This window comes from Ostrinia furnacalis, unplaced genomic scaffold (genome assembly GCF_004193835.3).
Source record: "Ostrinia furnacalis isolate ACB-3 unplaced genomic scaffold, ASM419383v2 OfSCF4982, whole genome shotgun sequence".
Classification (NCBI taxonomy): domain Eukaryota; kingdom Metazoa; phylum Arthropoda; class Insecta; order Lepidoptera; family Crambidae; genus Ostrinia; species Ostrinia furnacalis.
This window is the reverse complement of record NW_021135221.1, coordinates 105841-123824: the sequence shown is the minus strand read 5'-3', so window position 1 is coordinate 123824 and position 17984 is coordinate 105841. Positions and strand designations below refer to the sequence as shown.

Below are 17984 nucleotides of genomic sequence, written 5' to 3'. Positions count from 1 at the left end.
AAATTACACCGTCTCTTTCCTTTCCTATGCATAAGACAAAGCACGATATACTATGTTTGGTCATATCTTTGTATTTAGACTAGTAATATAGGCTGTGATGTTAATGAATTAGAATATAATCTGTGGGTGTTTCAATAGCTTTTATAAACATAAATTATGTCAGTCAGCAACTCTACTAGATGTCAGTGGGTCTAGACAAAGTGCAAATTATAATCGCAAACCAGTCGAAAAGTGGTCGAAAAGCCCCTTTTTTGTATTTGACGGATTCGATTTTCGATTCGATCAAAAAGTGCATTTTGTCTAAGGGGGCTGCAGTATACAGTCAACGTCAAATACTTCGTGACACCCAAAGTGGCCAAAAAGTGGACAACACAAGCTTATTCCAATTGTAACAACGACGTGTTGCGAACTTTTGGCTACTATGGGTGTTGCGGTGTGCGATGTTATGGCCAATTTTTATGTAACAAGCATTTTTATTCCTTCAATAATGTACATATTAGTTGGTAATTTTAACTACTGGGTGGAATCTGCTACTCCGGGGTGGCATCTGCTACTAGGTAGCGTGTCAAAACCCATGGCCTACGGTGGGCCATAATGCGTTCGTTCTCCCTCTTATCAAGGTATCGAGTGAGATAGCTACTTGCCACTGAAGTGGAAAGCACTAATAGGTGTCGTTTACCGCCCCGGAGGTAAACGGGCACCTCTTTAGTTTCATTTGCCCCCTTAGAGCTTGCCACGGGGGTGGTGATTGGCACTGGTGCATTTATCTTTTAGCTGCGCCTATTTTTTTAAGATAGTACACTGACATCTAGTAGTATACTGTTGGCAAAATAATAGTAATGCTTGTAAAACGTGTGTGTGTTAACATAAGGCTTCCGAGTGTGTAGCAAAAAGTCGACAGTGTGTGGTGCCCTAATAAAATTCAAAATGTATATTTTGAGTCATTGTGTAAGTAAACTTAGTTGTAATTTTTATGAAATAAAAATAAAATACATTGATTTGAATTGAATTTGTTTTATTTAATTAATATAATAAATAATATTGATCTGAATCGTGGGAATTAATGATTGTAGAGAGACTGGGAGGCTATTTCCAATAGCCCCCACAGGTGGCAACTGGGACTATTTTGAATGTTTAATTTTCATTTCTATGACCACCGCCACCACCGCGTTTAGGCGACTTTTGGGAAATTCAAAAACGAAAAATGATAGGTAGACCCATTTGCCTCTGCCATATTTTTAGTGTCGCCAGTGGGGATAGCGCATCAAACATTAATTCCCCGATTAAAATAATAACTTTAAAACGAGAAAACTAATAATAAATTCAACAGAGTATCAGTGTCCTGAGCACGAATAATAAATATCGTTACGCGTATGGTAATTGTATTTTTGTATGAATAACAGCTTTATAAGGAGCTACAGTTTTTTAAATCTCCCTAGTACGAGAGATTCGTGCTCAGGGTACAGATTTTTAAGCTTTAGCTGAATGCTGTATCGACTTACAGACTCGAAATAAACTAATTCGTCGCTAAAACTCCAAATCTTCGGGCGAGAGTCGAATGCGGCGCGCGGGGAGCTCCCAGATGCGCAAATTGCACTCCGAGTCGCCCGCTGCGATGCGACACGACCTACAAAAAATAAAACGTCACTTGAGTCAAAGAATAGCTCAGTGTTTCTATACGAGATCGAATTAGAAATGAGGAGATCCGTAAACGAACTAAAATCGCTGACATAGCCCGACGGATTAGCAAGCTGAAGTGGCAATGGGCAGGGCACATAGTACGCAGGATTGACGGCCGATGGGGCAGAAAGGTTCTGGAGTGGAGGCCGCGTACCGGAAAACGCAGCGTGGGACCACAGAATAAGTAATACTTAGTACAGGTACAGAAGGATTACTCCGCAAGACGATTTAAATAAATGCGAGTCTTGCTACGACGCGATACAGTGGAATTATTCAGCTCGCACAGCACTAAGTAGGTACCTACAATTTTATTCACCTACAAGTTTTGTCTCTTTCTATCGCGTGCCTCTGAACTCTTCTTACGTTGTTAGGGTTGCTGTCTAGTAGTGTCTAGTAAAAAAATAATTAATCTACTTATTTATTTGTAATGAGGCACGTACTTATGTAGGTAAGTACGCATTGATTATGGAAATCCTTGGGAGAGGCCTTTGTAGCAGTGGACGTCATTTTAGGCTGAAACGAACGAACGCAATCTGAGCAGTAGTCATGGTAGGTTAGGTTCCTATACTATCCTAAGAATTATTGATTACCTACATGGCCAACATACCTTTCAGCATCTTTGGGAAGCGAAAAAAAAGATAAATCCGGTAGATTTCTTTTCGAATTTAAACACCCGAACGCCGCACAATAATATTTCTTTCTCTTTATGTCCATTTTTAAATAATACTTCGATCATAGAATTAGGTAGGTACTACAACGCACGCCAGCGTCCTGACGGGCGCGCGCGTGACACTCGACTGATATAATACCCGCCGGCGGGGCGCTTCGCTGTAGGTAATTATCGGATGTACCGCGCGGAGTGAGCCAGGCCTGGTGGGACCACCTACAAGGTGAACCGACGACATCATAAAGGTAGCAGGAAGGCGCTGGACGCAGGCCGCTACCAACCGGGCAGCATGGAAAGCATTGGGGGAGGCCTATGTTCAGCAGTGTCCTACGGCTGAGATGATGTTGATGATGGGACACACAATGCCGCCCCCCCCCCCCCTCAACGAGGGGCCGATGGGATAAAACAAACTTGGCCTTCACTGGTTGATTGGCGGTCAAGCTGCAGATTCTGGCTACAGAGGAGTTGAAGCGGTGGGAACGAGACGTGACAATAATCCCATTACCTGAGTTATGGGAGCGGCACGGGAGGGGTGACTGTCAATGATATTATGACGTTACATGACAGAACATACAATCTGAAGTCTCGTTGACGCTTGACGTCTCAAAAACACCCTCCCGTGCCGCTACCACACTCCAGGCACAAAATAGGCTAGTTGCCTAAAAAAATTTTTTTAGTCCGTAATGTTTAATATCAAAAAATATTGGACACGTATATTTTTATTTGTCAATCTAACAAATAATTACATAGTTATGGTGCGTTGAAGTTGCGCACGACGTCACAACGTGCGGCATTTTTAAGCAAGCGTTGACGTCACGGGCCTCTTCTTATGAACTTTGGGGCGCTTTATCTCTTTAAATTTTCATTAGTTTGAAAAAGTGAAAAATACGTGTAGAGTATTTTTTGATAAGTTAACTGACGGACTAATTAAAACTCTTGCTTTTTGACCCAGGCAACATCCCCATTAAGTGCTAGAGCTATAGAAGCATATTTCTCACCCGCTCTGGTTGACAGCGACAGCAGTAACCGTCCCCGCACCAGTCAGCCCTTCAACCGGCACCGCGCGTCCTCCAGACACGTTTAGAAGCCGCACCAGATGCTTCTCAGCCCGCGCCTGGCCTAGCACGAGCACGCACGGGTTGTTTGGAAGCCAAGACATACAGGACACTGGTGTGTCTAGGCAGATGACCTGGAATAGGTGCAAAGTTTATTTATTTACTTATTTAAAGAAAGGTTCAGCCTAACCAACGCGATCACACGCGATCAGCTGGCGTGCAGCGATGGCGATCAGACTTAAATGCTCTGATCGCCATCGCTGCATGCACGCTGGTCGCTGGCTGATCGCGAGTGATTACAGGGGTTTGACTGAATCTTAGGTTATTCAAACACTCTTCTTCTCTCGGCTTTGCTGAATGAGTCTTTCCTAAGCTGTCACTAAAAAAAAGTTTTTTTTTTGTAGCGAGGCAGAAAATAGTTAAGCTGCAAGGGATTTGGACAATCGGAATGATTTCTTAGCAAAGTTAGCAACATAAAAAAATAATAGCATTCTCTAAACGAACATTCAATGATGGCTTTAGGCCCGGTTTTCCACCAAAGCGGAGCGGAGAGGAGACAATATATCGGACGGATGAATTTCAATTATTTAACAGCGGATCTCTGCTCGGCTCGTGGCCTCCGCCTTGGTGCAAACCAGGCCTTACTCTTGTGGAGGCGACTCAATTTGGGAAATGTCATGTGCCATACATACCTTCAAAGGACTACCCTGGTTGATATCATACACCCTCAACTCCGAGTCGATGGACACCGACGCGAAGATCCCAGGTCTCTGCAGACTGAAGGCCACGTCCAGCACACAGGTCCCGTGGCTGTCCAGCACGTCATACACCGGGTCCGCCATCTTGCTCTCAAGTAGCTATGGGTAAATTAGTCAAAAGTCAGTGTAGAGTGTAGAGGCTTTTACAAAGCGCTTTTTTACGTGACTCGTGCATTATTATGTTCAACAAGTTATCACAAATTATTGTGACTTCATAATTTCAGCTGGATGAAGGCCTCCTCCATTTCTACAACGACCGGTCGAATTACTGCCCGCATTCAACAAATTCATTTATTGTAAGTAGGCCCTTTTCAAGCCACTTTATACAGAGTGTCCTAGAATGGGTGAATCAAACTGCTAGGGGAGGTAGCTCTATTAATGTACTATCCCTAAAAAATATGAAAAAAATTAAAGCGCATAGGACACAAAAAATATTTTTTTGGTTGAAAAAGTTAAATTAAATCAGTTTTTTTTTATATCTGGCTATAATTGCTACGTTTGGAGTTTATTTGTACTTTTTTCTTAATAATATTAATTGTGCATGATCGCTTCGTTTATCTGTAAACAAACTTTTGAAAATAATGACTAGATTTAGAGTTTAGAGCACTTTATTTAAAAAAAATCCGAACTCAATTTTTTTTTAATATTTTTTAGGGATAGTACATTAGTATTTTTTAGGGATAGCTACCTCCCCTAGCAGTTTGATTCACCCATTATGGGACACCCTGTATATGTCCCAATATAGCTCGCTCTACCACCACATCTGAACAACTGATTGGTGCTGAGAACAAGTTGTTGCGTTAAATGCAAACCTAAGCTAGGTATTGGGACTTGCAAAAGTGCGCTTTTAATCCTTCAAGCTCCTCGAATCTAGACATAAGAAATCAATTTTGTTACGCGGCAACCGGCTACCGCTTGGGGGCTGAGAGGTTAAATAGCAAAAGTCCAGTTTAAGAAAATAAATATTTACCGGCTGAGCAGTCTTCACGCGGCACAGCAACAGTCCCCCAGCCTTGGATCCCACCACAAAAACGTCATCAGCGACCTTCTCCTCCGACGGTCGCAGTGGATAACTCTTTATGAAGTCGAAACAACTGATATCAGGCGCTGGTACTTTCTTTGACCCATTCAGGGCGTAGGACACTACGTTTTCAAATATTTTCAGGTTGGCATTCACTTGCCAAACGTTGATGGTGCCGTCTGACCCAGCGGAGATCAGAATCTGATCGGAGGCGCCGCGCCTTTTTCCTGTATTCTGGATTTGCATGGTCAAAAACATGTGAGCTAAGGATGCATCAGCCCAGAGTAAAGCAGAGACGCTGCGGCCTCCGTGACAGCCAGCAGGGGACGTCAACTGCATCCCCTCATTAACATTTCCAGAATCCCTCAAATTACATAGGACGACTTCGCCGGAACTCGTGGCGTATGCTAACAGCGCGGCTACAGACGGATGGTACTTGACAACTGTGACGCAGTTCTTCTCAGTGATGTCAATTGAATGGACTAGCTTGTCTCCAGCTGTTCTGCGGACTGTGTAGACCCTGATCAGACCTTCATGTTCGCACCAACGCTCGTGCTGCGTCTGTCCAATTGACACAGCTAAAGAATTGCCTGCACTGCTCCAGGATAGAGATAAGATGGACGCTAGCTGATGGTCTCCGCTTCCTAAGCCAGGGGTGTCTTTATTAGTCTTCATTTCTTGAAACAGCTTAGCTGTAACCGTCTCCTCTTCATCAGAATCTGAAGAATTATACAGCATCTCCCTATCATTTTGATCTAGTTGCTCCAGCACGCCTGGTAGGACTTTTCTGAGGAAGGCGTTTAGTCCAGGAGGGGGGTACTCTTTCAAGACGTCTTCTTGAGCGTTCAGGTCACTAGGAGAAGCGGTAGACCCACAATCTTTGGTGAAATTCGTCTGCGAACCGACTCCAGACTCCCCATACTCACTAGTTTGCGTCGATGTGCTAGTTTCTAATCTTTTGCTCTGGGATACAGACTCAAATCCAATGGCATCGCTATCATAACCACTCAAGGAAGACATAATTTCACTTTATTTTATCAATAAATAATAAATCAACAACAATACCCCGGTGTTTGTTTATTTTTGTTTATTTGGACCCGTTGTCATGGAAACGCGGTTCGTTTTTCAGAATGTCAATCAAAGTATGCCAGTGACTTGCGTGGTTAAAATAGGTTTCATTTAAATTTTAAAAACAAGATCTTCCTCTACTGTGGCGACAGCTGGTGAGCGCAAAATAGAGAAAACAATAAAAGTTGTTGTATTGACTTTTCATTGATGAGATTCGAGATTGGTTAGATGCTGCGACAGATGGCGCTAGTCGTTTCTAGAGCAGTTTCATTAGAAAAGGGTAGTTTTGCTCCGCGATTCTTCGGTTATTTAAGGGCTCAATTTTATTCATTACTAGCTTTCCGCCCGCGGCTTCGCCCGCGTGGAATTTTGTCTGTCACAGAAAAACAATATCGCGCGCGTATTTGCTCACCGTTTCGACCTACCCTGGACTACGACAAACATTTTAAAACCAAAATCAGCTCAATCGGCCCAGCCGTTCTCGAGTTTTAATCAGAGGCTCAGACTAACGAACATCAATTCATTTTTATATATAGATAGATAGATAGATTGTAAAAAAAACCGCAAGACCACAACAATTTTCAAAACTGAAATGTGAACCCAAGTGAATTAGTGATCGTGAAAACGTTTTCCAAACTCAAGATCATTTAAAAACCTTCTGCAGCTGGCTGTTTTACAAGTAAGTGGGTTTTTATACTTATTATTGTACCCTTAAGAGCAGGGTTGGCCAACTTGATTAGACATAAGATCAACTGTTTACTGACGAAATCCTGGGCGAATCTATCACTTACATCTTCTTGAAATCTTAAATGAAACAGCATAGTTTAGTACACAATCTTGTAGTATTTTTTGCCTTGCCACGATCTACTGGACTAATATTCGCGATCGACCGATTGGCCACCCCTGCTTTAGTCTCTACATATTCTAAAATACATGTTTTTCAGCGAGTACCTAGTAACTACCCAGGTACATAGTTAAACCTCTCTCCATCCTACCTATTTTTCACGCTGCATATAACTCAACATCAAAAATGAAAAGATTTTTTAACTTTTAGGTAATGGTTTATTATAAATAATTTTAATTTCAATAAAAAATATGTATAATTATCACTTTAAATCTTAAATCAAAATATTAGAATAAAATTAATGTAGGTATAAATAAATACATAATCAAGGACATGATTAAATTAAGTAAAATGTTTAAAATAGTTCATTAAAAATATTTTTTTAATTTTAAATTAATCAATTTACCATTTCGATTTTTTATCAAAGCCCTGCAAAGCATATTTATAAATTAATGACATAATAAAAAATATTGGCACAAATTAAAATCTTTATAAAATATTAAACCCAGCAAAATTGTACATGTTTTAGTAGTTTTTATTAAAAGGTACGAGATACTTTTCACAAAATAACACTCAATAGATTTTGTGGAGCTACCTACATTTTTAAAAGGACAAAACGTCAAACTTTGTATAGACACTAGCGCCACGGATATTTCAGGCTTTTGTGAAAAGTAAGTTTCAGTTTAAATGTTACACATTTTTATGATCGTGTCATCCACGAAGACGCGCCCCACCATTTTTCCGCTAATGTTTGAGTGTTATCGGTACGCTAAATTATCCATGAGTGCACACGCACACTACAATAATGACGCTCGGATTGCTCGGATCAAACTCCCCGCACCCCGCGCGACCGAGACCAATTTGTGGGGCGCGTCTTCGTGGATGAATATACCGTTTTTTAGTAAAAATATTTCAGAGCCAACATCTTGATTTAAGTTTTGTTAAAGAAACAACTCTTTTAAAACTTAATTCATAATCAAGATTTCATATAAAATTTCGATCGATAATTGATTTGGTATAAAACATCGGATCAAATTACAGGCTTGAATCATAAGCATGTTGCAATGTTAAGTGTTGCGGGAGCTTTTAATCCACGAATTCATTAATTTAACAAGTCATTTTGTTCCTTGAGACTTAACAGTAGCATTACTTATACTAAAAGTCTTTAAAATATTTGAGCCTCATTAGAATTGCATCTCATTTTCTATCTAAAAACTTGAAAAAATGGCGATAATCTATTTTAGCTTTCCAAAACAATGCTTGTTAAAAAGTGTGCTAACTTTAGACTTATGGAACACAAAGGCCATAAGCCTTTCTTTAGCGGTAAGTCTTTTGGAACATTACGAATTTCAACTTCTTACTGTAAATCATTTAAAATTGAAGCTATTGTTTAAATTCTATAAAAAGTGAGCCCCCCGCCAAGTGAGCATAAACTTTGACAAACATTATTTGCTTTTCTATTGATTATTTATAAAATATTCAATATTTAATAGCTACTTTCTCGCAATCGTCTCTCTTCAATACTTTCCTTTGTAGCTCTAAAAATAACCCACGCTTAGCCGCCATTATCAAATTTTTCCATTATAGGCACACAGTAACTAAATGGTTTTTACATTTTTAATGGCGTTTATCGTGGTGATCGTCATGGTCGTCATGATCATCATGGTCCTCATGATCATCATGGTCTTCATGGTCATCATCGTTATCAGTGTGGTGCTCATCATCGGTGTGGTGCTCATCATCAGTGTGATCATCTCTTTTGTGCTCATCATCCGTGTCTTCTTCGGCATTTTTCTGTTCCCCAAATCTGGGAGATCCAACATTATCCCCTCCTTTATTCTGCCCGTTATAGCCTCCGCCCCCGGAATATCCAGGTCTACCGCCACCGCCACCGCCACCGCCGCCACCGCCACCACCACCGCCACCGCCATGCCCGTGGCCCATGTACTTTTTGATCAATTCTAAGATGTGTTTGCCGCACGTTATCAAATGCTCCTTGTCGATTTTCGGGCAATGCGATTCTGGATACAAACAAACGATTTGTTAAATAACAGTCACAGCTCAAGGTGGACAGACGACCTTGTCAATAGCAGGACGGCGCTAGAAGCCGGCCGCTACCAACCGGCCAATCTGGATATCATTGGGGAGACAGTGGTTCAGCAATCAAATGGACGTCTTGTAGTTCTTTTGTTTTTAATAAGCATTTATAATTTGTATTCCACATATCACTAATAGTCCCGTTAGCCCCTCGTACTAAGCTAAATATGCTTGTGTCACGTGTGAGCTCACCACAATAGTCGAGCGGCGGCGGGCACCGAACCCGCGTTCCCCGGATCACGAGTCGGCCAGTCCGACCCCTTCACTGGTTTGGCTATCCTAGCTTCGATATAAAATAACTTTCAGGGGATGAGGTACTTAACAGTATAATAGAATCATCTTACCAGCAGCTCGAGTGGCTTGGCTCGCTTGATCCTGGAATCCACCCCCTTGTTGATAGCCCTGGTTCTGGTCATATCCCCCTTGTTGATACTGATAGCCCTGATTTGGTTGGTACCCCTGTTGGTAACCTCCCTGCTGGTATCCTTGTTGGTAACCACCCTGCTGAAACTGCTGGTAACCCTGTTGAAAACCTTGTTGAAATCCTCCCTGCAAATTAATAGAAAATAGGGATTCGGGCTAGTGAAGCTTTAAAATAGATAGATAGATACCTAACTAAGGGTCTCAAGAAGGTGACATGATGACAGTATGACAGACTTTTGTGAATGATGAAATTGTAATAGAACTTGAAAGCTTAGTTACAACCTTTTTAATGAATCGTTATTAAAATTCTTAGCGATTAGAGTCGCTTCTGAAACTTAATTTTTTAGGAAACAACTTGAAAAAATCGAACTGTCTAAGGCGGGAATTGAACCCACGACCTTCCGCTTGCCGGGCGACTGCTCTTCGAACTGAGCTACTTAGACATTGGATGAAAACGTCGAAATTTTCAAGCGTAATACCACAGAATAATAATAAGTACACGCTGTTATGGCCACGTTTTATTTCATCAATGTACTCCCCGTACTACCCTTAAAGCCCGGCAAGCGAAAGGTTGTGGGCTCGATTCCCGCCTTAGGCAGTTCGATTTTTTCAAGTTGTTTATTATTTAATGTAATGAAGCTTTAAAGTAGTTTTAATACTTGACCAATATGTACAGACATCGGACTACATTTTTGTTGCCCCTATTACATGGAATTTAGGAAAATAACTCACAGGTCCGTACGGTATGTTATCATTGTTAGCGCCCTTCCCGCAACACTGGAAAAGCAACAGTTTATGAGTTTGATGGCTTAGTGGTCCAGAACGTAGGAGGTACCAGGTTCAATTTCTAGTTTACAAAATGATTTCCCAAATCGATTTGACTCCAGGAGAGCTAGGACACAGCTAGGAGCTCACCTAGACGTAGGACCTTGTTTTTACTCCTTGTAGAATCTGCCTTATCATTAGAATCTTTCAATAATCATTTCAGCCACAGGACGTCTAAGTGCTGCTGAACATAGGCCTCTCCCAATGATTTGTTTTAATAATTTATCGATTTAGATTGTACCTACATCATCATCATTTCAGCCATAGGACGTCCACTACTGAACATAGGCCTCCCCACTGGCCAATGCTTTCCACGTTGATTGATTGGTACCTACACAATGTTAGGTAATTTTCTAACGTTTTTTGTACAAATCGTATCGAGTAAAACAACATTTTGTTTATTTACCTTTCCAATGCACATGATGTTTTCGCCCTTCTGACCCACCGCACTACCAAACCACACTACCAGTAGTGTCGTGGGGAATATTTTTTCCCTTCTGCACTACCAAGCCAGTAGTGTCGTGGGTAACATACATCTTCATTCCCATCGACACTACTACCATAACTAAATGTAAAATTAGTAAAATTTTGGATTGTTTTGCAATAAATTATGTTTATATGCAACCCTAACCTCTCGGTACAAATTTGCAGTTTGACGGAATTTACTGAAAATAAAATATTACCTAAAAGGGCTTATACCCATATAACTTTGCGTATATAAAGAAAAACAAAAATTATTTTTACCCGACTGCGGCAAAGCAAAAGAAGGGTTATGATTTTGACAGGATAAGTATGTATGTATGTTCATCTGTTCCCTCGTAACTTCTAAACTACTTAACAGAATTCGACAAATGACATATCATTAGAAGCGTCTTAATTGTCCGCTGGTTATAGGCTATATGGGGTTTCACAAAATCTAATGTGGCGCCCTCTAGCGGACAAACCATACAGAGTAAAAAAATAAAGTTAAGATAAATGTGCCGTGTTTGGTATCATTTGAAAGTGCTTTACTTGTACATTTACCGTAACATGTACATAAGCCCTTTTAGGATATATTTTATTTTCAGTAAATTCCGTCAAACTGTAAAATTGCACAGAGGTTAGTGTTGCATAATTTATGATGAACATAATTTATTACAAAACAATCCAAAATTTTACAAATTTTACATTTAGTTATGGTAGTAGTGTCGATGGGAATGAAGATGTATGGCTCTTAAAAATTACCCACGACACTACTGGCTTGGTAGTGTAGAAGGGAAAAAATATTCCCCACGACACTACTGGTAGTGTGGTTTGGTAGTGCGGTGGGTCAGAAGGGATGTTTTCGCTTCAACGTGTTACACAATTATTTTATTCATGATTCGCTTTATTTTATTTTTATTCAAAATCATTATTTCAATCACGAATAAAACATTTTAACACCGAAAACACACAATTTTACATAATTTAAATGTGGACACTTCCACGATAATTTTGACATTGAAATTGTCAGTTTTGAGAAGAATAGACAGAAAATCTACCACAGACAGGATATTGAAATTTTTCACTCGGAAATGGGCTAAGTTTTCATGTTACCTACTTTAGGGAATCGTTGGTTCGTCCGTTTCAGCCAAATGACGTCCACTACTGGACAAAGGCCTCTCTCATGAATTTCTACAGGGACCAGTCCTGCGCCGCCCGCATCCAGTCAACTATCGTAACCCTCACGAGATCATCGGTTCACCTAGTGGGGGACTGCCTACACTACGTCTTCTCATAGGAATACCTTATAGGGAATATCTATTGCGGGTTAGGCAGTAGATAATTTACAAGGGTAGTTTCGTAAATATTTTTATTAACTATTATTGTTAAGTCTAGACATGCCTATCTATCAACAGGTGGTAAAGTAAATTGAAATGCATTTAAAAATAAAATAATATTTTATTAAAACCACAAACAGAGTAACTTCTATAATAAAAACATTAGAAATAACACAGACATGATTTTGTATAAAGAAAAGGCAAAAAAATTATTGTACACAATCAAAACAGATAGACAGCATTTGACTTCACAAGCACAATACACAATTTAAATCTAATAAAATGTAATCACTGCATGTACATTACGAAGTATTTTCAAAATTCTGATTTAATACATAACTTGTTAGTTTAAATGAATATTTTAAGCTTTAATTTCCATTATTCCAAGCTTTCTTCAGTCAGATTCTACTTTCAGACCTTGTGTTGACTTGAGACTCGAGTATTTTAATGTTTCAAGGCTAGCCTTTTTTGAGAAGTTTTGAGCCTTTATAAATCTTTAAAAAATGATCAAGTCTCAAAAGTCTTACGGAACATACTCTTTAAGCCACGTATTCCAAAACGCTCCCATTTAAATTTAAAGCTCAAGCATAGTCAAGTTGTTGGTCGAAAACCATCATTCTCGTAGTTGAATTTTTAGGATTTCACCGACGAAATTCCAACGCAACCTTTAAAATTAAACGATGAGAGCTATCCCAGACAGTAGAGGATTATTTAAACTGACTAACACAGTCAGTAGTTCCTCAATATTCTCGTTCCCATCACTGCAATTCCTGTGCATCCAGAATCTACAGCTTGACCCCTTTCCACTCTTGTTCCCATCACTGCAACATCAAGGGTCTACAGCTTAAAAAACCGCCAATTAAAACCCGACCAGGGAAGGCCGAGTTTTAAACTAAGTTTGTACCTGTCCAGCACAAACTCTCTAAGCTGTTTAACTCAATAAATTAATGATCGTCATGTCCGTCCGTGCCAGCATCGTGAGGGGCGCCTGACCCAAAGCCGGGGGGGCTGACAGTAGTGCCACCACCGTCATCGAATCCCCCACCAGTGCCACCGCCCCCACCGGGACCGTAAGCCCCCCCGTCATCGTTGCCCCCGCCTCCAGACATGGCAGCCATTGCTTGGCAACACGAGCAGAAAAGGCAAGTGAGGCACGCAGCGAGACTGGCCATTCCGCACATTCCCATGCCTGAGGATCCTGAAAAAAAAAATGGGTCAACAGGATTTCGAGGATTATGAGGTTTCTTCGTACCAATCATCATCATCATTTCAGCCACAGGACGTCCACTGCTGAACATAGGCCTCCCCCAATGACTTCCACGTCACACGGTTGGCAGCGGTCTGCATCCAGCGCCTTGCTAAAGTCTGGTCTGTGAGCACGTAGAATTTTGTCCAATGACCCCAAGCTACCCATCCTTATCGCTCGCGCGTAATTATGTTGCTATCGCGCTCGCACTCTCACTGAGGTACGTGAGGAGCTACGTGCTCACGGACCGGGCTTTACCTTTATAATGTCGTCGGTCCACCTTGTGGGTGGACGTCTCACGCTGCATTTTCCAATACGTGGCCTTCGTGGTTTTCGTACCAATAACACGTGAAGAAAAAAAAAGAAAAAAAAATGGTTGAAGGAACGTTCTATGAGACTCGTTTTAAAAAAAATCTAAAAGTACCTACTGTTGTAAACCCATATTATTAAGGTTTCGCATTTTATTGATTTGAATTTGATTTGTCTATTCAAACTCAATATTAAAGTTCCCTACAAATATCCTAGATATCCAATCAAAATCCTGTGTCCGCCCTTCAGAAAAACGGTATCTGGATCCTACTCCCCAATATCTAGACTCTGTAAATTGTATAATGAGTACAGCACTGAACTAGACTTATTTGGCATGTCGATTAATAAATTTAGGCGTCAAGCACACTTATTAGATAAGTAGATCAATGTCTCCAGTAACATACCTACCTACTATTACTTTTATTATGCATGCTGTGTTTGCCCATTTCATATATTGTACAATTAGAAATTAAGTTAGAATTTAGTAATATAATACAAGTATTATTGTACAATTGTTGGCAGACCAATAAAATAAATAAATAAATAAATTTGATTTGAATCTAACCTTGTTGCTGCTGCTGTTGCATTCCCGGCTGCTGGGGGTACCCCTGTGGAGGCGGGTATCCTTGTGGAGGCGGGTACCCTTGTGGAGGCGGGTACCCTTGCTGATACCCTTGTGGTGGAGGGTACCCCTGTGGTGGAGGGTACCCTTGCTGTGGGGGGTATCCATAGCCTTGTTGGGGTTGGGGGTACTGAAAAGGGGTTTGGGGTACAGAAGGAAAATAGTTCAACTGCTATCAGTTTAGCATAGCTTGTAGTTATAGTTAGTCGAATAATTTAGGTGATTACTTTAATTTATTTACCTGTCCATATCCTTGCTGCTGGCCTCCCTGAAACATACAAATTCACCGTTAATATAGTAGTGTAATAAAGGATATTCAAATTCTTTATAATTATCTAAATTCTGAGCGTAAGCTTCTTGAACATAATATGGTGGAAGTAACTTGGAGCCAGGATCTACAGCTTGACCGCCAATAAAAACACAACCAGTGAAGGTCAGTGAAGAATATTAATTGATACCTACCTACTTAGGTATAATAAGTAGTAGCAGGCCTGGCTCACTCCGCGCGGTACANGGTTGCTGGCTAGTGAAAAAAATAATTAATCTACTTATATGTCATGAGGTACGTACCTGACACGTATGTATGTAAGTACGCATTCATTATGGAAAACCTTGAGAGAGGCCTTTGTCCAGCAGTGGACGTCATTTGGCTGAAACGAACGAACGCATTCTGAGCAGTAGTCATGGTAGGTTAGGTTCCTATCCTAAGAATTATTGATTACCTACATGGCCAACATACCTTTCAGCATCTTTGGGAAGGGAAAAAAAAGATAAATCCGGTAGATTTCTTTTCGAATTTAAACACCCGAACGCCGCGCCGCACAATATTTCTTTCTCTTTGTCCATTTTTAAATAATACTTCGATCATAGAATTAGGCACTACAACGCACGCCAGCGTCCTGACGGACGCGCGCGTGACACTCGACTGATATAATACCCGCCGGCGGGGCGCTTCGCTGTAGGTAATTATCGGATGTACCGCGCGGAGTGAGCCAGGCCTGCCTCAGGCTAGTATAAAATGATTCAAATGATTCTCCAACTTCCTGTTTTCTTTCATTGAATTTAAATCGCTCAAATACCGGATTACTTTTGGGATTCACATATTTGTCGATTTCAGACACGATTTTGTCGTAACTTCGTCTCTCCTCGTCCGATAATTTAAAGGTTAGGATGACTTTGGTAGACTCCGGACCCATCATGTTTCGCAACAATGACAGTTTAATTTTGTCTGAAGCTCCATCTTGATTAGTTGCTATCAGATAGTCCTCGAACAAACATTTCCAATAGTTCCAATCATTAGCTGATTGCGAAGAGCGAATGTCGAAATTTGGAGGCAATTTCACTGACGCCGACGACGACTCCATGATATTTAACAGGACACTTTCAGTAGAAAACAATATTTTCGCATCCAATCACACTTTAGGATCGTTTCACAACGGCTGCGCCATGTTTTAATATTGAAAACTCTCAGAAATTAACTAAGATGTTTTTATAGTATAGATACGTTATACCCGCTCAAGAATGGCAATACAAAAGAGATACNTGTTTTAATATTGAAAACTCTCAGAAATTAACAACACATTTTTATTGTAAAAAAATCAAACATGAACAAACATGAATGACAGATGACATTGACATTCAGGTTCGAAACCATAAATAAAACAGAAAACACCCAGTCCAATACAAACAAATATGTTCATGCACACAAATGTTTGTACTATGCGGGAATCGAACCCGCTACCTCCGGAATAGTAGTCCCGTTTCGAACCACTACACCAAACGGCCGACATCGAACCACTACACCAAATGGCCGATATGTACTCCATTTAGAACACACGTCAAAGGTATAAATTAGTTTTAACAAACACGTTCTCTATTCGCTCTGTTATATTCAAAGTGCCAATTCAAATACGAGTAACTATGATACAATTTTGATCTCGTATTGCCTTTGCACTTTGAACTGTGAAAATGTATCGGAAACAACAAAGGATAATCCTAACCCTCCTGTACAAACAGAAAACACGACTTTCCATCAAATTTTGTTGAGTAAAAACACGCAGAGCGTTGGGTGCATTCGCTTTTAAATTAATGAAAAAATTGAGTTCAGTTTCAAATAAATATCTTTGGACATTTTTACACTTCGTCATGTTTATTTACACTTGTATTTGTTGTTGTTCTAGGATCAAACCCGCGACTTCTGGCATAGTAATCTGACGAATCAGCATGCTAGACAGTAAAAATAAAAATTATTGGCTTAACATCCCTATGACGACTTATAAAATCTGACAATAGAGTTAAGAATTGAGATCTAAACTATATTACAAACACTCGATAGAAGATAAAGAAAACTAAAAGAAGTCCTAGTCTATAAAGATTCAAGCATAAAAACTTTTAATTTTCTATAAATATTAATTCGCTCACTTCAGGAAAAGGGGAAGCTATTTCCCACAATGAATTATGTTCTCAAAGCAACATGTTATACATAGTTTAAGCGGGAAACTGGGACCCTTTTCAAAAAGTTGTCATTCACATACTTTTGCCGTGTTTACGGCAACGAGCCAGGAATTCGGGGCAGGATCCGAATTATAGGGCCTGAGCCCTGAAGTAAGTAGGGTAGACCGGGGACAATAGTACCATTTTTTGGAAATTGTTCAATATTGAGAAATCTAATGAAATATAAGTTATTCTGTTNCCAATCACACTTTAGGATCGTTTCACAACGGCTGCGCCATGTTTTAATATTGAAAACTCTCAGAAATTAACAACACATTTTTATTGTAAAAAATCAAACATGAATGACAGCTATGACATTGACATTCAGTTCCGAAACCATAAATAAAACAGGGGTGGTATCAAAAGAAGAAATTCGTACCATTTAAAACATGCAGGTAGATATTCGCGGTACTTCCATTATTCGTTGTACATTATTCATGAAGCCGTGTCTCCGTAACGAGTCGGTTTGAGAGGAAACCTACTGTCGATAATGAACTAACCGTTTTTATCAGAATACAAATTCCTTGCCTTTAATTTGGAAGGAATTTTACGCAGTTTTGTTGGATGCGCCGGTGATGGGGCGTATTTCGCCAATGGCTTTGATTAATTTATTTGAGAATACTTTCTTCCTTCAAAAGTCGTCTTATTTTCGTATTCCGCATTTAATAATTTCTTACCAAAAGGAGAAAGATTATTTAGAGACAACTTTTTTTATCGAATGAGTTTTTTATGTCTTGGTTGAACTGAACATACTTATTCAGCAGCTCGTTATTCAGCAGCTCGTTGACATAATTCTATAATATAGTAATATCCGACAGGGTAGGTATATGTCATTATCCCTACAAGAACCCTATTCTTTAGTTGTCTTCAAATATTTGTTATACCTCGATAAAGTAGCCTCTACCTATACCAAAATTCATCAAAAAAATTTCACCAGTTAAGACCTGAAAACGTGAAAACTTTCAGACAAACAGTGATACCATTACATATGTTTATTATAACACTTGAAACACGAAAGACCTGTCATTTCGTTATTGTTTTGTCTTCTTCACAATAGTCGTTGACAAAACTGGATCT

General features: G+C 39.9%; 3 protein-coding genes across 3 annotated transcripts; all 3 read right to left on the bottom strand.

Moving 5' to 3' along the window:
- Positions 1-1480: 1480 nt before the first annotated feature.
- LOC114360410 (WD repeat-containing protein 34-like) lies at positions 1481-6296 on the bottom strand. The gene is made up of 4 exons (XM_028315125.1): positions 5131-6296; positions 4095-4259; positions 3346-3536; positions 1481-1627 (listed from the first exon to the last, which is right to left on the bottom strand). The coding sequence occupies exons 1-4, from the start codon at positions 6199-6201 to the stop codon at positions 1528-1530; spliced, it is 1527 nt and encodes a 508-aa protein (XP_028170926.1). The 5' UTR covers positions 6202-6296; the 3' UTR covers positions 1481-1527.
- Positions 6297-8710: 2414 nt separating this feature from the next.
- On the bottom strand, positions 8711-12029 carry LOC114360405 (ctenidin-3-like). The gene is made up of 5 exons (XM_028315120.1): positions 11759-12029; positions 10845-10862; positions 10346-10390; positions 9535-9739; positions 8711-9114 (listed from the first exon to the last, which is right to left on the bottom strand). Exons 2-5 carry the CDS (start codon positions 10857-10859, stop codon positions 8711-8713), a joined length of 669 nt encoding a protein of 222 aa, XP_028170921.1. The 5' UTR covers positions 10860-10862; positions 11759-12029.
- A 1152-nt stretch (positions 12030-13181) lies between these two features.
- LOC114360404 (glycine-rich protein A3-like) lies at positions 13182-14722 on the bottom strand. Its single transcript, XM_028315119.1, has 3 exons — positions 14656-14722; positions 14358-14544; positions 13182-13435 (listed from the first exon to the last, which is right to left on the bottom strand). The coding sequence occupies exons 1-3, from the start codon at positions 14689-14691 to the stop codon at positions 13182-13184; spliced, it is 477 nt and encodes a 158-aa protein (XP_028170920.1). The 5' UTR covers positions 14692-14722.
- Between the last annotated feature and the right edge of the window lie 3262 nt (positions 14723-17984).